This window comes from Podarcis muralis, chromosome 2 (assembly GCF_964188315.1).
Source record: "Podarcis muralis chromosome 2, rPodMur119.hap1.1, whole genome shotgun sequence".
Taxonomy (NCBI): Eukaryota; Metazoa; Chordata; class Lepidosauria; order Squamata; family Lacertidae; genus Podarcis; species Podarcis muralis.
This window is the reverse complement of record NC_135656.1, coordinates 35,988,215-36,010,235: the sequence shown is the minus strand read 5'-3', so window position 1 is coordinate 36,010,235 and position 22,021 is coordinate 35,988,215. Positions and strand designations below refer to the sequence as shown.

Genomic DNA, 22,021 nt, shown 5'->3' with positions numbered 1-22,021 from the left:
CTCTTACATATGAGCACCTGCTAATATTGACACACAGTCCTCCCAGGGGCAGAGGGACATACTCATTCTCGGGGCATGCGCCGAGTGCTTTTGCTTCAGCAGTAAGTCACTGCATTTCAAAGCATGTACATTAACTGCAATGAGTTAAGTACACGCTGAACAGCCTCAAATTTAACAAATCCATTGCTCCTGCTAGTTGTAGACCTTCGTTGCTCCTGGGCAGCAGCAGGAGGAGGAGGAGGGAGTAGGTTCTGCACCTCTGTGCTGTGGGTACCTCTTGTCAAAGCCAGAAAGGGAAAGAGAACACCCTAAAGCAAATGTGGCTTGCCCTTTGTCAACAGGGACTTGGATTTATCTGTCAGGCAAATACTTATCTGGGCAGGAACTCGGCTAAGAAAGAAGCCTGCTCTGGTTTTAGCACATAGACCACATTTATATACATATTTTTACAGAATATACAAGCACAGATTCCATGCATTTCACAACAACAGAGCAGCCAGTGCAAGAAGACATGGAGTTTCTCCACTGCAAGCAAAGAGACAACAATGTCATCAGCGACGGCTGCTCCTTTCCAAAGGCAAACAGTAATTCCACAAAATGGCAGATGTAACTGAATGATTCTACTTCTCAGGTAATGTTTTTCCTAATTGCTCTATTAATCGCAGGAGGTGGTATAGGGCCAAAAAAAGCAAGCAGCCTGCTACAACAGAAACCACATTTTTGAGAATAGAAAGCTTGATTTCTGAAAGCATTTGTATACGCCAATATTGTGACTTGCTTCATAGTTATAGATGCAGCATTTGTATTCTTACAACCGTTTTGTTGGGTGATGGTAACCAATGTCATAAGGCAGAAAGGCAGCTGGGGCCCTGGTTGACAGTCAATGGTTACTCTGAAAATTGCCGAATTCTAACCTGCAGACCTATAGTGTACTGGCAACAGCAGTCACTTAGTTGATGGGAATAATGCTTAGCGGCTACAACTTCACCACCGTGTCATGCTGTTGTCATCTTCATAGCTAAATTGAGGAAAGAGCAGTTACTGCCTTTCATTGCCCCATGTATACAATGATCACTGCTGCAGGGCGTAAATTCAGCTAAGACACAAATGAGAAGACAACTGGGCTACATTTTAGCTACCAGTTTTAAAGGCAGTTGTGAGGGTACAATGCTACGACACCTATCACTGGCTACTAAAATGCTACTACGCATTAAGATCTGTGTTGCCTTTGCAGCAATGGCTATGATAGGAGTTGCTTGGGTTAATTCATTGTGAACATATCAATCTGCGTATTGCAGTGGTTTTCAAACTTCTTAAAAAGGGACCCATCAGTAACTTTAATATGTGTGTGTAGGCTCACTTGCCTAATTCACCACTGATGTGGAAGTTCCTTATCCCAGAGAAGAGAAGTTGGCAACTTTGTGACCCACCCATTGGACTTCCCTGACCCATTGGTGGGAATCACTGGGAAACTGGGCTTCTCTGCCTCCAAGAACACCAGCCAGATGTGGATGGAAATGGGAGGCACCTCCTCAGCAACCACTGTTTCTGCGCATGAAGGCATGGCCACGAACGGCATGGTCCATCTCGATGAAGGTCAGAGAGCCCACCGTGATCTCACAGGGGCCCAACGCCTTGAAGCCACACTTGGAGTAGAAGGGGACAAGGAAATCCTCACACATCAGTGTGGCTCGACGCACGTACGGCAGGCAGCACAGGTACTGTAGGTAGCGCCACATCAAGATGGAGCCCTTGCCTTGCTGGCGGAAGGTGCGGTGGACTGCCAGAACATGGATATGGACTGTGGATCCATGAGGCTTGTGCAGGGTCAGAGCATCCTGCCGAGGGAGGAGAAAGAGAGAAGATGGTTGTTAAGAGATGTGGTCCACCCACTGTTAACACCCTACAACAGACTGACTCTACTACTTATAGTAGACAAGGGACAACTTTCTTCTATAGGATGATGATGATGAATCAAATGGTTTCTTGGCTGGCATGCATTGGGAAAGTCACTGGTTCCAAATCACATTGTACTTGACCTGATTTAGGCTAATGTGATGAGATTCATGCGGGGGGAGAGAGAGGTGAAATGCTCTAATATTTAGGGCCTGAGTGAGGAACCGATGGCATTTTTCACTGTAAGCCTCATCATTTCTAACCCTTGGCCATGCTGGCTGGGGCTGCTGGGAGTTGGAGTCGAACAACTACAGGAGGGCCACAGGTTCACCCACTCTCAATTTAAAGAGAGCTGTGCAGCCTCTCCAGTATTCAGAATATTAAAAAGTGAAATGTTCGTTTCACACTGAATCCAGCATCTACCTTAGAGCTGCTCCAGGGCAAGACTCCTGATCAGTAGTCTTCTCAAATAGAATAATGTGGTTTCTTATTAATGCATTTATGTGTTTGTACAGGTACCATACTGGCTCATGCCTGCAAAAATCCCAAATCCTCTTGAGTCCCATCAGGGGAAAAGGCAGGGTATAAATATAACAACTTCAGCAGCTGAGTGAAGGGATGTTAAAGTGTGGGGCAAGCATGATACTAGCCCATTCACCAAAGCATGTGAAGAGTAGGAGAAGAGTACCCAAGCCATATGTACTACAGCAGGCTTCCTCAACCTCGGCCCTCCAGATGTTTTTGGCCTGCAACTCCCATGATCCCTAGCTAGCAGGACCAGTGGTCAGGGATGATGGGAATTGTAGTCTCAAAACATCTGGAGGGGCGAGGTTGAGGAAGCCTGTGCTACAGTGGTACCTCGGTTTTCAAACAGCTTAGTTCACGAACAACTTGGCATTTGAACGCCACAAACCTGGAAGTAGGTGTTCCGGTTTGCAAACTTTTTTCAGAATCCGAACTGTTCTGTTTTGAGTGTTACACTTCTTTTTTCAGTGCCACACTTCCGTTTTGAGTGCCCCAACTCCTGCTTACATGGGAGTAGGAGCTGGATGGGGCTGCTCACCTGGAAAGGTGTAGGCTCTGTCACACTTTTCCATTGAGGGGTGCGTGGCTGCATTCACCTCAATAGAGAAGTTTAAAGGAGCATCGGTGGCAATGCAGAAACAGCCCAACAGCTGCCTCAGCAGCAGTTTAGGGGTTCTCTGATGCAGCTGCCAGGCTGCCTCCACCTTCGCCACCCCAGTAACTATTCTGCTTGGCTGCCTTCAGGTGGTGCAGGGGCTCAGATGCTGACGTGGGGGCTCCTTTAAACTTCTCCCTTGAGCGGAGAAGTTTAAAGGAGCCCACAGCCACGGACCCCTCAATGGAAAGTGTGACGGAGCCTGCACCTCCCCAGCTGAGCAGCCCCATCCAGCTCCTACTCGCATGCAAGCAGAAACGGGGGTGGGGATCTCTCAGCTGGGAAGCAGAGGCTTCGCATTCCACAGCTAAGCATTTAAAATTAAAACTGAAACTATCCAGAAAACCACAAAACCAACCAACTTGCAACTTATGAAAAAGCAGCAACACAACAAATTGAAAAAAGCAAACCAACCGCAAATGAATCAAAATCACAAGTAAACATAAAACAACGCTGACCCTAATTCTAATCCTTCCCCGAACACTAACCCAATCCTAAAATTAACCCTAACCCTAACCCAGAAATGGTATTGTTAGATAATAAAATTCATGTTAATTTGCTGTTTTAGGGGTTGTTTTTAAAAGTCTGGAACAGATTAATCCATTTTGAACTACTTTCTATGGGAAAGTGTGCCTTGGTTTTGGAACACTTTGGTTTTAGAACAGACTTCCAGGACAGATTAAGTTTGAGAACCAAAGTACCACTGTACTCTCCATCAGTATAAGCAGGTGATGTGCATTTGAGTCTCTCTATGTTCTCTCTCCGTCAGTTACATAATGAGAAAGTGATGCATTTAAAAGGATTTCCATTTCCTACCTGGCTGAGTCGTTCCTGATCCCAGAGAGAGCCAATAATGAAAGCAACAAGTCGGCCTTCTTCAAACCAGCCGAGCGACAGCTCTGGACACAAGTTCAGAAAGTGGCGAATCTCATCCAGGTGGAGGGGGCAGTCTCCCGACACTGAAATGAATGCTGTAGAGGACAACAGAGAGAGGAGTTGAAGGGTTAATGTCATACTGCTGTCTAGATCCAGGCTGCAGTTTCCTTGTCACTGCAGATACATTAGACCTGCCCTGAGAACAAAGGTTCAAAAATGGAGCTAGGTGGGAGGTTGGAACTGAATTCCTGAATCTAGTGGACTGCAGTTTTCAGGGTAATTTGATTCCTATTTGACTTCTGTTTGCTTCTGTTCAATAAGTGAAAGCTGAGGTTCCTGGGGGTGGGCAAGACAGAATAGTTAACCCTTCCCACTGGTGGTGAAATGTCTTGGTGGCATCTTTTATTAGAATTCATCAGGTAGAGGAGAAAGGTAGCCCATTCTAAGCTAGGCCAGGCATATTTTGTAAACTTCAGTAGCCTACCTTCAGCTTCCCATTGCAGGATGAGCTGAGTCATACCTCAGTGGGATAAATCTATTGTCTTATTAGGATACCTTTGATGCTAACAAGTATTTCTCTTTCAGCAGCTGCCAGTCTGACTTAGTGCACCATCATATTCAAATACATTTATTTCCTTTGTCTTCCTTTGTTTTTTGTTTGTTTGTTTGTAAACTCAGTTCCAGAATATTCAAATTCAGCTGCAAAACTCAAACGTCCATAACAGGATTTGTTTAGCCACCCAAGTACGAATAAAGATACCTGAATTTAACCACCAGTGCTCAGATCTTACCACTGAAATTCAGATGTGGAAAACATTAATTTCCATCTGTCAGGTTTTTGAGCAGGTGGCCTGTAAGGAGCACATTCACTCAGCCTCCACTTCCCTAGTGCTTCTGACTGATCTTTAGTGTGCTACTGATGCTCCAGTTTATCAATGATCTCGATGCTTCCATTACTCTTTCACCTGAGAGGTTAGGAATGTGATTCTTCCCACACTGTACACATCCATTTTTTACTTTCTTCCTGCATTCAATCTTACACTGAACACGTTGACCACTTGGGGGCTGTAAGCCATGTCTGGATGTTTCCCATAATGCCGCATGCCTGAGAGGCACAAGAAGGCCGACATTCCAGCCCCTCTCTTGCTGTGAATAGGTGTTAAATTGCTCAAGTTAAGCAAGCTGGCTGTCGCTTGTGCAACCTATTTGCTTGGATGTTTTCCCTTCCACCTCCTGCCTTTTCTTTCCTCTCCTACTCTGCCCTCAATAAAGGACCCCAGTAACTCAGTGCTTCTAAAGTACAGAAGTGCCTTTTATTTATTTGGGGGGTGAGGTGGAGGGCAGTCCAGAAAACGTAGGAGACAAAGGAATTGGCGCCTTACCTTCTCTCTCTATTTCGAACACGCTGATGGCATCCTCGGGGGTGAGGCACCGGAACTCGCTGGCGGGCAGAGTGTGCCTGCGTTGGCGCCCAGGGGAGATCCGCGGAGGTTTGAGGTGGATGGGCTTGAGAAACGGCAGGGCGCTGATCACAGACATCTTCTCTAGTTTATTTCTGCGCCTTCCGTAAATGCTCTGCCCGCTTTTGGAGTAGCCGCGCTGCTATTTCAGTCCACCACCTCCAGAGCAGTCAGCCAGCAGCTGAAAATACCTGCAAAATGCATATCAAGTTAAGTCGCTTGCGTCTCTTTATATAGGCACACACATCCGCTGAGACTTCAGGCACCTTAGTCCTCATCATCACCACCAGTGCTGTGGAAACGGAAGGTCCGTCAGGTCGCAGAGGTGGGTCCTTGCTAATGTCTGGCTCACAAAAGCACAAATCCAGCAAATGCCCAGATGCTGTGCATTAGAGCAGTAATAACAGGGGGGCGGAATCAGAAGTGGCTTTTATAGCTTGGAGGCTTGCTGGCAAGGTTAAGTGGCAAGATAGGCAGGGTTAATACACTGACGTGGGCTGTGAAGGAATAGTTATTCTGAGGTCACCAAGAAGCTGGATTGGATGACTCAAAAGCGCTCTTAGGACCTAATCCTGACAGATACAGATCACTTCCTGCTAGGTGCTGGGTGCCTCAGATTGCAGGGGCACAAGACAGAGCTCAGAGTCAGGAAAAGCATGCTGGGACTCTGCACAGAATCAGACTCTTAATGCTGTCAAACCAATCTTCTGCCTTCTGGAAAGCTTTCCTGTGATTGTTAATTAACCAGCCAAATCAAAAGATGTGAGACCAGAGTTATTTTCCCTTTAAAAGAAGAAAGCAATTGTGGGAACGAGGGTTTCTTCTTTCAAAGGAAAAGAAAGGTACAGCAGAGTGCTCTTAAGAGGTAGCCAGGGTGGGAACCTTAATCTTTTGAAAGGGCAAGTTAATCAGGTGCTCTTGTGGAAAGGCTGCTGCAGACAATCCTTTTACCGAGAAATCAGCTTTCTTAAACCCGCCAGCCAATGACAAAGAGAGCCAGCGAAACGTTCCAAATCGGGTTGGGAAATGATGCTCCCTGCCTGGTTGCCCTGTTCTGTTGTGAATGTCCTATGCTTCTATAAACACCAAGTATTGCCTTCATTTTGGGCTGGTGTCTTAAATGCCTCTTGCAGAGGAATGGGGGAGGAACATATTTTGGGTGATTTCTCCTCTCCCTTGCAGCCCTCAACCCACTAAATCTGCTCCAGAGGTTTGGGGAGTCTCCAGAGCAGATCTAGGAAGGAGGGGGGAATTTCTGACCAAAGCCTTGCCATCAGCTGAGCACCACCATTGGATACAACCCAATATCCTGGGAGAACAGAAGTCTTTTCCTTCTCCATTACTTTACAGCAGGGATGCAGAACCTGTGACCCTCCACCTGTTGTTAGTCTCCAGCCCCCATCATCCCTCACCGGCTTGATCAATGGTCAATGACAGAAGTGGGGTCCCAGCTACATCTGAAGTGTCACAGGTTCCTCATCCCTGGTCAACTATGACAGCTCCAAAAAGCTACATGGAGCACCCTTTATTCCAGACACTGTAATTCAATAGATTCACCCGTTTCTACCATATATATTTTTCAATCTAGCAAGCCTGGGTCCTTCCTAAACTTGTATTTTTTTTTACGTACAAAGATACCTCTTGTTTATTCTTTCAAGCTTTGAAATCAACAACTATATCCCCGAAGCATATTTCTCATACATTTTACACCAAATGGCCTGTGTGGGTTTGGGCATATGTCTAATGAGCTATAATATCTACAGGAAAGCAGCAGCCAAACCAAGCTGGTGCGTCTTATGATTTATTCACATTGCCTATTTTGGGCATTCATTATAGACCTAGCGCTTGCCAAGCTGTGAACTGAGTTGGAGGCATCAAGGAGGATGCATGATTCATGATGTCTATTTTGGGCAAAATCTGCCAGGTTTGGGGCCTGTGGTCTGAAAGTGTTCACAATGTCAGACCAAACCCGGGCTCCAAACGTCATGTTAGGCTTTCTCCATGAAGTTTTGCTCAACTTGGGATATATGCCTAGCACAATTTGTTGCAGAGAAGGGCCACAGCTCAGTGGCAGGGCATCTGTTTTGCATGCCAAATGCCCCTGGCATCTTCAGGAAGAAGATGTCTGAAACCCTGGGGAACCGCTGTCAGTCAGTGTAGAGAATATTGACATAGATGGACCAAGGGTCTACATATATGGATATGTAGTTCCCAAGTTTCTATGCAGAGAGATAAACATAGATGCATCATTACTGATAATTAACGGGTGTTCACTTTCCTATCTAATTGCAGGCTAGCAATGTGGCTAATGGGATCTGAAGTAAAAGCCAAACAAAATAATTGCAGCGCTAGCAGCTGTGGGTGAACTGAAAAGGGTGGGCAGGGCTGTTTGAGTGCTGCCATTTCCTGGGATTGTGAGGGTTCGTGCTCCTACGGCCCTGTGAGTGCCCAGGCGGGAGCTTTTGACGCAGCTTCATTGCAGAGGTGATGACCCCCAAACACCTAGGGAACAATGAGAATGCCATATACGTGCCTGTGCTCAATGTATGACATCTCAGCGTGCCGTTTCTCAATGTGCTTTGCAGAGTGAAAGGGAACCAAGGGACGGCTCAGGTGAAGGAGATTAGCCCATTCATTATGACAGGTCCTTGAGCTTAGTGCATAGTCGTGACAAGCGATCGGTACACAGACGTCTTATGCAACCCTCTCGACTATCTTTCTAGCGACGGAATGTATGTGCTTCTTGGCAAAATAAGAGCCAATAGGAAGTGACAGCAGTGATAAGGGTAACTCCAAATTTGGTCAAATCTGCCCGGTTTGGCTGGTTCAAGTCTTCCTTAATATATAGGCTTATTGCACACTCCATAACCTGTCCGCCTTCTGAGCTGTGAACTCAGCTGAGGGTATCCGTTGATGGCAAAGGCTGCTAGGTTTGGGGTCTTCAGCATGAAACTGATTTCAGCAGCATACTATGGGTTGCATCCAATGAAATCGCCCCGTAAACGTAAGCACTTCTGCCTGTGCAACAGGACTTTTTCTCCCTGCACACATCTCTGTGACACCCCCCCCCAACCTTTTCTGGGTTCCCCCCAATCCTCCAGAGCAGGTTTTGGGGGATGGGAAATACACAGGGGGAGAGAGTCCTGATGCATAAGTGGAAGTCCTTGATACAGCCCCATATGCATGCAGGACAAGCTATAATAATAATTCATCCCACATGAACTTTTGCAAAAAATAAAAATAAAAATGGATTAGGTGACAAAAATCTGGAGCCTTTCTGTCTAGCATCAGATGCTGAATCATAATAGGGATTTTATTTTCACCAGCAAACTACAATATTTCTGAGGCTTTACGTTTTTTTAAATGCAGAGTGACTGAATTTAAATTTAACTTTAGCAGCAACTTCCATGCAAGGCTTAGGATTTCTCCCCAGCTGTACTGAAAGACCCCAAAGGACAGGATCGGGGAAATTCTTAGGCAACCTACAGGGCTAACTGGATGCTGCAATCTGTAAAAGTGCAGAAAGTGCTGCTGGATGCTGATCTTTTCATACACCATTCACGGAGCACAAGAATATAATGATAGAAAAGGCAGGCTTCGTGAATCCAGAATAACATAGCCAATGGGCTTAAATGCTCTTTTCACACAAGGGGAGGTGATTCAAGCAGAAGCACGGACCTTTATCCAAGGCACAAATAGAAAGAACAGACTGTCCCTGACTTTAATTATTACGGTCTTTCAAGCCAACACCATATGTGGCACCATGGAGATTGACATCTCTCATTCATAATCATGCCCTGGAAGATTATATGTATCTCTAGATATAGAGATGTACAATCCATATTTATGTGCAGAGAATAGGCTCTCATATGCACTCTCAGAATGTACATGCCTAGTAAATTTAACCACAAACTATCTGCATTGGAGTCACTAATTTACAGTAGTTCTACTGGGAAATGTGAGGATGCTTTCTGATTACAAGCCACAAGTTGAGATCTGGGAATTCCTTCATGTTTCCTTTTCCCCAAACTTGAAAGCATTAATAAATATGTAATAACAGATTAGCTGCTGATCCACAAATACAGATTTCAATTAAAATTGCCCCATTGCAGAAGGTTTTCAGTGCTGGTAGCATTTTTGTTTGGGGGGAAAGAAATCAGAAAATGTGTTTCTCAATAATTATTAGGGCCACAAATCATTTGCCCAAACTGCAACCTTCATCAAATATCCCTGCCTATAATTTGCTTTGACATTATGTAATATTTATATTAGGTAACTTACTCCAACTATCAATCAGTTAAAAGCAGGATTAAAACCTCAATCCTACACCTACTGGGTGGAATTCACCTAACCCAGCCCCATCAGAGACGCACTGCAAAAGGACTTCTGCTTGCGCAATGGGGTCCCTACTCTCCAACCTCCACCCCAGACTGGCTTGGGAGAACCCCAGAAACAGCACAGAAGGGGAAGGAAAGCGAGGTCATTCTAACTGGCAAGCTGAAATCCTTGTGCAGACAGGATGCTTGGAAGAGAGCAACTCTGAAATCCACCTGCAGTGTTTAGGATTACAAACTGTGGCCTTGGACACTGCTAACTCAGCTTACGTTCCATACATAATGTGTGTCTATATTGTATATAAAATTTGCACGGAATCATGAACAAGACTAATAGTAACAAATAATAGTAAAAAGAAAATGGCTATGATTTAATGCAAAGCTGCATGCATGTAAGCCCTATTTAACTAGTGCCTGTATTTAGTTACTACCTAGCTGAATGTGACGATTTTGCTAAAACATACAAACCATAATTGGGGCGGGGACACAGTTTCCAGATCAGCAATAAATGAAACACACAGAACTGTGGAGGGGACTGTGCCCTCCAATTACTCTGTGATATTTTTCCTCTTGTAATCATTTAAAGTAACAGCTATTCCAAACAAAAAACCAAAAAACTCTGCTGCTGTAGAAAATAAGTGCATTCCCTTTTCAAATCCTTGGCTGAAGGGCTGTATATAAATTTAATAAAGAAAGAAAGCAAATAAAAGCTTTGGCAGTCAGCATCACAGATGTTAGAACCGAAATAACTGATCTTACCTGTGCATTAAGTTTTCTTTCAGGATTCCAACGCGTGGCCCCCTCTGGAGAGAAGACTGAGGTTCTTGCAGAGTTGCTGCCAGAAAGAATAGAGCAGATAGTGTGGGCTGTAGGGACTCCTGGTGCGCTTCCAGCTTTTATTCTGCAGAGACTTCGGGAACTGCAGCTTATATATTTGTTATTTCTAAAGCACGTGATGGTACTCTTAAGACATTTCTAAACCCTCATGTGACAGACACTTGCAAAAGGGCTTGGAGGTGACATGGCAACAAAAGGATCCCCGCAGGCTTTATTTTCTTGGCATGGTTTTCTGCTGAGGGATAAAGTGTTTTAGCTGATTGCTAGATACAAAGGGCATTGTACAAGCCACAGGTGAGTAGTCAGGCGATGGGTGCTGACAGAAAACAGGTGAAGCAGAAACACATTGCATGCTTTTACTGGATCAATAAACTCTACCGTGGCATCTTCCTTGAATGTGAATAAAACTCCGCCAATATTACTGTAAACGCAATTGCCCTCCTGGATTTGCCCTTGAGCTGCAGCGTCCCATAGCTTAATTCTCCAGAGTTGCCACATCAGCAAATGGTTATACTGTGGAGTTGCTTTTAAAAGGGGGGGGGGAGGAATTCTTTTCCAAATGTAATGCCCAAATATTGGTATGATTAGGTTAACATAGGACATCACTCTACCTTTAATAAAGCTTTCCGCCAGCATTCCCAAGCAAACCAGCAGCAAGCCTGTAACTTCCATGATCCCCTCTGGGTCACATTAACAAAATTCAAAAAGGGCATCTCCAGAAAATAAGAACCAGATAGGATAAAGTTTTTGCAAATACCAGAAAAACTGCAGCTTCTGGAGTGTCAGCCATAATTGTGTGGATAATTTACTGTTTGCAGGAGTCCTAGGGAGCCAAGTGTCACACTGCTTTCCCAAATTCATGTTGCTGTGCATTTCTTCCTCTGCTATTAGATGGCAAGAAGTGAAACACAACCTTCTGCAGAACATTTTAAAGAGGCTACTATTCAATAATAAATAAGCAAAGATGGAAAGAGAACTTAAAAAAAAACAAAAACCAGGCTCCAGAGCTTGCTGATGGCATTACACTTTGTTGTAGTTCAATGTGTTTATTGTAAAACACTTATTTGGGTGCTATGGACAAAACCAGAGACAAGGGGTGGGGATTGATCCATTGGGCAAGCAGAAATGCTTGCCATGACAAAACAATCAGAAAAAACACAACACTTCCATTTCTGATTTTTTTGGCTTACGATAGAGCAGGCGTCATCTACGTCATTTCATGCCCGTGTGATAAACTCTGTATGCAAAGACATCTAGGCCTTTGAATGTACAAATCACGAACAACCACAGTGCAGATGACCACAGCGCCTGGAGACAGACCGGCTGTGTATCTACAGCAGTGAGCAGAGGATAAATCACTGCAGGGAGGAGCACAGAGAGAATAAATGCCATGGTGCATCAAAAACAGCAAAACCGGACACCTTCATCTGCCCCAGCTGCAATAAAACATATTGCATATCCCGTATTGGACTTTTCAGGCAAAGCAAGTGCTGTAACGCTCTAATGGTTTGACTTTATCTTCCACTGTCTCAAGACAGAAAAATGCCAACAACATATTTCAAGAAACAGCAGGATGCTTTAAGCAGCTGTCTCTGTACTTCATGGATTGAGGCTCACTATATTTATTTCAACGTTAGTTTGGACATTATATCAGAAACGTGAAAATGCAATGTTAACATATCTGGGTTTAGCACAATTTACTGTGTGCTTACGATCCACTCTAGTCAAAGCTAGATTGTCAAAGAGTGCCATCTGTTGGGAAACATGAAATACACCAAACTGACATTTTAAGAAACGGAAAGGAAATGAATCTTTTCAAAACACATCAAGGAGAAAAACAGAGTGGCATGTGTTTACAGAACATTAGATTGATAGGTATATGGGTGGATCACACTGAGCTTCCCATTCTCTAGAATTCTTTAAAAGCTAGTGGGACTCAGGCGTGTAGAGTTTGTGCCTGGGATCGCAGAGCCTGCTGAGTCATCTTTTTCCACCTCCAGAGCTTTGCCCCACCCCTCCTGGAGCTTCACAAAGCATTCTGTCTAGAAGGCAATGCATAGAGAAAAAAAGTATTTGAAAGAGGAACAGAGGAAGCAATTATCAAAACTGCAAGTGTATGTGGGGCTTGAAGGAGGAGGAGCAATCTTGACCTCCCCAGTAAAGAACTGAGAGAAGAGATGCTGGTGACAGCAAGGAGGAGGCTGCCACAAGTGAAGAGTGTGGCTGCCATCTGAGAATGCAAGTAAATAGTGGAGAACCTTTGTGGAACAGAGATCATTTTGGCCTTATACTTTACTATTTTTATTTCTGCGTTAGGCTTCATTTGCACTCCAGCTTTGTTTTAAGCTGCTAAATTTGTTTTGCTTGTTGTGTTTATGATGGTACTGTTTTTTAATTATTATGTGGTTACTTACTCACATTATTTGTAAGTGTCCTTATTATGGGTTGCATTAATCTGCTCAAAACAGACCCACTCAAATTAATGATTTAAGATGACTCAAGCCCATTAATTCCAACTGGTCTGCCCTGAGTAGAACTTAATTGAATGCAACCCTATGTGTCTTTCTTTTTATTGTTATGACTGTTCATTTGAAATGCTGTAAGCCGCTATGGCTGTGATCTTGATGAGAGCCATGCAAATAAAATGATGATGATGATGATGATGATGATGATGATGATGATAAGAGAAACCTGCTTCCTGATGCCAGCATCTCAAGTACCAGTCACTACAGCTGCCATAAAGTCATGTACTGAGGGGAAAGACGGGAAGAAGCCTGCAGGGACACCAATGGATAGGAGAACCTCAAGGCAAGAGGAAATAAAAGACCTAGATGCATTATGGTTGAAAATAAAAGAGGAATTTAGACAAAACGAAACACGCATAGAAAAAAAGTTAGGAGAGATGCAAGAATCTTTTGACAAAAAAATTGAGGCGGTCGCAGGGGAACTTTCAAACAAGATAAAAGAACTAACTGTTAAAACGAAAACCTTAGAAGAACTAAATAAAAAAATGCAAAAAGATTTGAGAGACCAGAGAAAAGAAGTTGAAAAAACTAAAGAAAACTTTGGAGAACTGAGTAAAACCCAAGATCAGGTCTTAGATAATTTAGCCTTGATGGAGATGAAACAAAAGCAATTAAATTTAAAATTTAGAGGAATAGGGGAGGAGAGAGAAGAAGATATAAGGGAGAAAATGATCAAAGAGCTTGCGACCTGGCTCTCATTGGAAGAAGAAGAAGTTGCACAAACGATAGAAAATGCCTTTAGAGTAAAAATAAGACCCAAACAGAATAGACTGAAAAAGGTACCAGGAGACTGTTTAGTGATCTTCAAATCGAGTGACATGAGAAATAAGATTCTGAGAGAAAGTTACCAGAGGAAACTGGTAATAGACGGGAAACCTATTATCATTTTTAAAGAAATACCAATTAGACTCCTTCGAAAAAGAGAGGGCTACAAACAAATAGTGGGCATCTTAAAGAAAAATAATATACAACACAGATGGGAATTCCCAGAAGGGATTTCCTTTTTTTACAAAGGGAAGAGATTTAAGATAACCGAAAACCAAGAAGTAAGTAAATTCCTACGTAGATACGAAAAAGACCTCGGGGGGGTAGAGGAAAGAGATGGAGAGAAGGATGGAGAGAGAGAAGGAAGAGGAGGGGGGAGGTTGAGGGAAAGATTGGAGGGGGAGGGAGGAGCAGGGGGAGGGGGAGAGGAGGGGGAGGAGGAAGAAGGGGAAGAGGGGGAGGAGGAAGAGGTCGAGGAACAAATAGAAGACAAAACCACCCGAATTTAATTTGGTAAAACCTAAAGTAGGAGGTCACTGACTTACTTACCAGTAGATAAAAACGACAATGAATCTTAAAATTGCAACGTGGAATGTTAATGGATTGAACGAAAAAGCCAAAAGGAATAAAATCGCAAATGTTTTGAAAAAGGAAAAATTGGATGTAATTGGTATTCAAGAAACTCATGTAGCCAAAAAGCACAAACATGTCTTAACAAACAAATACTTGGGTATGGAATTTATAAACTCTACGGAAGAGAAAAAAAAAGGAGTAGTAATATACGTCAAGGAAAAATGGGAACCAAAAATGATATATAAGGATGGTGAGGGGAGGGTACTAGGGGTGCAAATTAACTTTCAGGGAGAAAAGATTAATGTAGTTAACATCTATGCCCCAAATACAAACAGACCGGAGTTCTTTAAGAAACTAGAACAAGTCTTACTAGACCTAGATGATAATAAGACAATATTATTAGGTGACTTCAATGCCGTGCCATTACCAGATATTGACAGACAAACGGAAAATAAAAAACGAAATCAAGGAAAGTTACCGAAATCATTTCAAAATCTGGAAGAAAATCTAGACTTGATAGACATATGGAGACATAAACATCCAACAGAAAGACAATTTACTTTTTTTTCGGAAGTACACAAAAGCTGGGGCAGAATAGACCAAATCTGGACTTCGAGAACACTCACCCTAAGAGCAATAAGATGTGAAATACACCCAAGAACGTTCTCTGACCACAGCCTAATAACATTGGAAATTAAGGGAGCATCACAGGGAGGCTTCAGATGGAGACTAAATGAATATCTATTAGAGAATGACGATGTTGTTGAAAAGGCCAAAATCACCTTAAAGGAGTACTTTGAGTTGAATTCGAACACAGGAACAAACATAGAAGTAATTTGGGACGCCAGTAAGGCGGTAATAAGAGGATTATTTATTCAGCAAAATAATCTTAAGAGGAAGATAAGACAGCAGAAGTTGGAAGAAATACTTAAGCAGTTAAGAGGGTACGAGAAAAAACTAATTGACCATCCGAAAGATGAACAAAGTAGCCGAGCAATAAAATTACTACAAACACAATATTCGATGCTGACGAGCCAAGAAATAGAATGGAAAATCAAATTAATGAAACAAAGATATTTTGAGTCAGCAAATAAAACAGGGAAATTTTTAGCTTGGCAGTTGAGGAAAAGGCAGAAACAGAATACGATAAACAAAATAAAGGTAGAGGAAGAACTGATAGTAGACCCAACAAGAATACAAAAAAAGTTTCTCGAGTTTTATGAGGAACTATATAAGAGGGGAGAAGAGGACACAACACAAATAGAAAGATATTTAAAGAGACATAAAGGGAAGACAATTACAGGGGAAGAAAGACTACAACTAAATAAGCCCATCAGCATAGAAGAGGTCCAAAACGCTATAAAAAAAATGAAAATAGGGAAAGCTCCTGGCCCAGACGGCCTTTCGGCTAAATATTACAAAGTTCTAGGAAACCAACTATTCCCGGCGCTCTGCGACACTATGAACAATATCTTAAAAGGAGGGAAAATCCCTGAGTCGTGGAGGGAAGCCTACATAACATTAATTCTAAAACCAGATACGGATAAAATGAGCATTAAGAATTACAGGCCGATATCTTTATTGAATAACGATTATAAAATCTTCGCCGACATTATGGCAAATAGACTAAAAAAATGCCTGTCAAGCTTAATTCACAAAGACCAAGCAGGCTTCTTACCAAATAGATACTTGAAAGACAATGTGAGACACACTATAAATTTAATTGAATATCTGGAAATCAACAACAATATACCAGCGGCCCTGATTTTCATAGACGCTGAGAAGGCGTTCGACAACGTCTCTTGGCCGTTTTTATTAAAAACCATGGAAGAAGCGGGGATAGAGGGAGAATTCTGGAAAGGAATACAGGCAATATACTCCAACCAATCAGCCAAACTGGTGATAAACAACAATCTTACAAATACATTCCAAATTGAAAAAGGAACCAGGCAAGGCTGCCCCCTCTCCCCGCTTTTATTCATTATGGTCCTAGAAGTCTTAGCAAATAAAATAAGATCAACGCCTGAGATCCGAGGGATTAAAATAGGATCTAGGGAGTTTAAACTAAAAGCTTATGCGGACGACTTGATGTTATCCTTAGAAGAGCCGCTAAAGAGCATCGAGAAGGCGCTGGAAACACTAGAAGAATATGGCAGACTAGCTGGATTTAAATTGAACAGACTAAAAACCAAAATATTAGTAAAGAATTTGAGAAATGATTCAAAAGAAAAATTAGAGAGCCAACACGGAATTAAAGTGTCCAAAAAAATAAAGTACCTAGGCGTCTGGCTCTCACCTAAAAATATAAATCTGATTGAAGATAACTACACAACGACCTGGAACAAAATTAAAAAAGACCTGGACATATGGAGCAGAGTTAACCTTTCATGGCTTGGTAGGATGGAGGCAATAAAAATGAATATTCTTCCTAAGATGTTGTTTCTCTTCCAAAGCATCCCGGTGATCAGAGGGAATAAAATATTTAAAGATTGGCAGAAAGTACTCTCAAGATTTATATGGCAAGGTAGAAGGCCAAGGATTAGATACAAACTACTTACAGATCGAAAGGAGAGAGGAGGGCTGGCGGTACCCAACCTAAAATTATATTACGAAGCTGCCTGCTTATGTTGGGTGAAAGACTGGATAACCTTGGAAGATGCGGATTTATTAGATCTCGAAGGTGTAGATAATAGGTATGGCTGGCACGCCTACCTGTGGCTAGATAAAGAGAAAGTACATAAGGGGTTCTCGAGTCACATAATTAGAGGCCCTCTTTATGAAGTCTGGAAAAGAAACAAAAATCTGTTAGAACCAAAAACACCCTGGTGGCTGTCCCCCACAGATATCCTATCATTCAAAAAAACAAATACGGAAGAGCAAGGCTTGACATATGAAGATCTATTGACAAGTTCCCATGAAGGCTGGAAATTAAGACCGTTTGAGGAGCTGAAAGAAAAACTGAAGGACTGGTTTCAATATCACCAGATTAATGCAAGATGGACGGAAGATAGGAAAGTAGGAATGAACGGGAAAAAATCAAAATTTCAAATAGAAATAATCGAAAGTAAATGTAAGTTACTATCTAAAATGTATAACATCTTACTGGAAGCCGATACAAAAGAGGTAGAAATTAAAGAAGTTACGGTAAAGTGGGCAAGAGACCTGGGATATAACATAGAACATGAGAAATGGTTGAAATTGTGGAACGAGGGAATAAAATTCACAGCAAGTGCGGCAATTAGAGAAAACTTGGAGAAGATGATATATAGATGGTATTTAACACCAGAAAAATTAAATAGAATGTACAAGACTGGCAACAAGGCCTGCTGGAGATGTAAAACAAATGAGGGGAACTTTATACATATGTGGTGGTCATGCGAGGGAATTAAAAGATTTTGGAACCAGATATATGATGAACTAAAAAAAATATTTAGTTACACGTTCCCCAAAAAACCAGAGGCCTTTTTGCTAGGGATGGTTGGAAAAGAGATACCGGAAAAAGACAAAACCCTGTTCCAATACGCAACAGCTGCGGCTAGAATACTTATTGCCCAAAATTGGAAAAACCCAACTTTACCAACACTGAAAGACTGGCAACTAAAACTATATGAATTTATAGAATTGGCAAGATTGACACAAAGATTAAGAAATCAAAAAAATACAAAGTTAAAAGAGGATTGGAACAAATTTATGGTATACATCGAAGGCAATTTTAGTAATTTACCAACTACAGTAGGTTTGATTTAAATCTTCTGATGTTATAAACTAAAAACCAACACCAGCTGTAAGATGATACTATTAAAAGTAGGCATCCGAAATCAAGAGGGAAGGAAGTCGGTTTTAACAAACTGTTGTATGTGCTTTTTTTGTTTCTTTCTTGTTTTTTTTTTTCTCTTTATTTCTATTCTTTTCTCTTTTTCTTCTTTTTGTAACATTTTCTTACTGTTGAATGTTATTTTTTAGGCTTTGTTTTTGTAGATGTGTATGATGATGAAAATACAATAAAAAGCATTTAAAAAAAAAAAAAGTCATGTACTGAGTATGTTTTCCTGTTTGCTAACTGGGCAGTTAACAGCACTACATCAAGCAAGGCCTGATGGGACTGCAGACACAACAGCCAGAAAAATCCCAGTTTGGAGAGAATAGCGGGAATAGGATAAACTGATGCTGTCTAACCCTACTTCCTGTTGCCTGGCCTGTCAGCTTCCTGCTACTGCAACAGCCCTGCTCCTGTGTACACTACTGATCATGGCAACAACATACCCGACTCCCAAACTATACACTTGGCTGCTCACCTAGCACAGGAATAACTACAAAATGTCTTAATGCAGTCTGACCACCCTCACCTCAGACAAAAACAACAGCATCAACCTGCATACATGCTAAGGCACAGAATCATAAAATTGTAGAGCTAGAAGGGACCACAAAGGTCATATAATCCAAACTCCTGCAATGCAGGAACAGTTTGCCCAAATGGGGCTTGAACCCATGACCCTGCTCTACCGACTGAGCTATCCTGAGTTCCCCTGGGTCAGATTCCATCTTCTCGTAGTGGGTCTAATCCCCCCACTCAAAGCCTGAGTTTGTTCCCTCACCACAAAATCTCAGAAACCTATGAGTGCCACACAGGTGTCCATCTGGGAGAGAGAAGCAGGCTGCATTCACATCACAGTTTATTCCATTTTCGAGACTCCCCTAATGGTTACGTTCTGCATTATATTTGAGCTTTCATGCTATATTAAAGCTGCTTCTGGAACTGCAGCGGAATATAGTGCAAGTTTAGTGCTCATTTCTTTGTCACTTGCTTCCAGAAAAAAACCTGTTTCCAAGCATTTGAAGGGCATTTTTAAAAAGAGTAACTCCAGGATCATAGGCCTGAGGACACCTCTAGAGTCTGAATAGCACAGAGGGATGCAACATGGGAACATGAGGCAGCAGCTTTGTCCAGTAGAGTGCTATTCCTCGGATGCCACCAAATATGTAAGTTACTGAGCATTTCCCAGGTTGACTCCAAGGGAGTATAGATAAGTATCCTGGTCACTTTTCCCCTTCTGTAAACATCATGAATCATTTCCCCTCACTAACTAGCGTGGAAGTCCTTATAAAGTGCTTCCAGTTGGATAACAAAATGTCCACAAGATGGAGCAAGAGTCTTTCATAAGATAAGCAGAAATGTAGGCAGGCAGGTCAAGTTTGGTGCACCTGAGGTTCAGGAACTCCAAATCTGCTTTGGCTAGTAACATATTTGCTTAACGTTTTAGAATAATTTTGTCCAGCCTCTTGTTTCGCCTCCTGATTGTTTGGCTGAAGTGTCTCAAAGGAGGAAGAAATGCTCATAAAACTGTACAATCATGATTCAAACGTTTTGAGAGTTATTTATGAGAACTTGATTTACAGTAATTCTCTCCTAGGCACCATGAGATTGCAGGATCTGGGTGCAATGAAAACGTGAGATTGATCTTGCCCAGGAAAGCTTCATATGGGTAACAAATAAGGGATAAATAAGGAACTGTCTTCTGCTGAGTCACACCAATGACAGGACATTGTTCTTCAATGTGTCCCCAGGTGTTGAACCACAATGCCCATCATTATTGGCAACTGGCTAAGCTGGGAATGATGGAAGTTGTAGTCCAACAACATCTGGTGACCAAAGGTTGAAAAACAGTGATCTAGAGTAGACAATCTTCCAAATTATCACAGGTAACACATCAACTAAGCCTCAATATTATCTTGCTGTTTGTACTCTTTAAAAAGAAAAGCCCAGTAACTTGGACAATGGTGGCCTCTCCCTCATTGTGGCTGTGATCCAAGCAGTGGGGAAATTGAAATCAAGTATTTGTCAAGTTAATTGGATAAGAATAGTATGCAGGAGATTTCAGGAGGAAGAAACAGGAATGAGAAACCTCATGTGTGTCTGCATGCCCCCACCCCGTTTAGTAAGTGTTGGCAAAAGGAGAACCTATACATTATGATTAAAGATGGAGAGGTAAAGTATTCTTCTGTATAAGGAACTCAAGTCCCTTCATCCAGCCCAGGATAATTACATTCCACACAGGTACATCAAAATTCCATCAACATGAGTATAAGATTTTCAACATGAGTACAATCTTATGAGATTATGAGACATTATAGAATGCTGCTATAAACATAGAATGTACACCACGAAGCTGAGAGCCTAGGAATTTCCTGAGCTGTGTGTATCCTAGCAACAAAAAACTCCTATCTTCTCTAAAGACTGCCTGTGTACCATACTGTAGGAAACATGGCTTGTCCTCCTAACTTCAGAAATGGATTGCCAAGAGTCTTAAAAATTGTCTTGTACCCCCTCCCCCCATCTATACTGCAATCTTGCTACTGGGCTGAAAGTTTACTAATTTTAAGCATGGCTGTTACTGCCATTCATATACTAAGTGGACTTTGCTTTTTAAAAGGAAGACATAAATGATAAAACACTCAAACACTCATTAGTGTGAGTAATCCCCATTAGCTCTGTTTCTGCAAACAAGAAGTTGCACTGGCCAGATTTGCCACTATGCTCCAACCAGTTCAATTATCTGGCTTTTATCCTCAACCTCCCTCATGAGGACTAGCGCTAGTTTCCTGCTGGTGAGAGGTGTTAACTCCAGCAACTCCCTTGTTGACATCCCTACCTCTAAGCTTCCGAGCCATCAATGGACTCCCTTGACTTGTTTTCATCTAAACTGGCAGCGATCTGTGGCCGGAAAGGTTATGTGGGTACAAGATGTTCCCATGCTCAGGTTGTTGCTAGGATCTTTAAGACCTTCCCTAGCGCAGAAACAACACTGTCATTAAGAGTTCACTAGATGGTACCTATTAAGTAAAGAAACAAGTTTCTCTCTTCCTTACCTCCACGTCTCTAACTAACTCCTGCTGTGTCTGACCCACTTCAACCATTTTTCTCCCCTTCTTCTTCAATTCCCCCTACCTTTGTGGACTACAATCTCTCATCCTGTCTCTTTTTGCCCGTCTCTCTCTTTTCACCAGCCTCTTTTTCTTCCCCATCTTCTTCTCCTGGTCTCCTTCCCCACCGCCCTTTGTTCCCGCTAGTCCGCCTGCCTCCTCACTTTTGCCATCCTGACTCTACCCGACGATGACAGGAGGCGCAAAAGACCAGAGTGCACAGAAAAACCAAAAGGTGGCAAGTCGGGTCATCCCTAAATCTGAGCAGCTCAGTCCGGCTGGGCTTTCCTCCCCACCTTGGTGTCTTCTTCACTCTCCCAGGGGTGCCAACGTGAATATATGGGGGGGGGGGAGCCCAGCCGCGCATAATCAATCACATGACGTAGCACACGCACCCTATTTGGATGGCAATGTCCATTAACTGGGGGAGGCTGGCCCTCTCAAATATTTTATAGGGGGGGGCAAAGGGACCTCCGCCCCTAGGAGTTGGTTCCTATGCTTTCCCCCAACCCCCCACTATTTCCGTTTTATCTGTTGACCCTCCCTCCATCTTCAACTCAGGCCATTTTCTTTGTGGAGGAGTAGACAGTGTCCTGGCTCCCCCCCCCCCCACACACACACACATTTCCTCCCTCAGCTCCCCACCCACCTCAC

General features: G+C 42.7%; 1 protein-coding gene across 4 annotated transcripts; it reads right to left on the bottom strand.

Annotated features, from left to right (window-relative positions):
* Positions 1-412: 412 nt before the first annotated feature.
* Positions 413-21,972, bottom strand: AANAT (aralkylamine N-acetyltransferase). Of its 4 annotated transcripts, none has more exons than XM_028717014.2 (5): positions 21,314-21,972; positions 10,506-10,581; positions 5,335-5,603; positions 3,893-4,047; positions 413-1,838 (listed from the first exon to the last, which is right to left on the bottom strand). In XM_028717014.2, the coding sequence occupies exons 3-5, from the start codon at positions 5,489-5,491 to the stop codon at positions 1,533-1,535; spliced, it is 618 nt and encodes a 205-aa protein (XP_028572847.1). In that variant the 5' UTR covers positions 5,492-5,603; positions 10,506-10,581; positions 21,314-21,972; the 3' UTR covers positions 413-1,532. The 4 variants fall into 4 exon arrangements, with proteins under 4 accessions (XP_028572847.1, XP_077780363.1, XP_028572845.1 ...); XM_077924237.1 differs by having other exon boundaries at positions 21,393-21,972; XM_028717012.2 differs by lacking the exon at positions 21,314-21,972 and adding an exon at positions 11,341-12,027.
* Between the last annotated feature and the right edge of the window lie 49 nt (positions 21,973-22,021).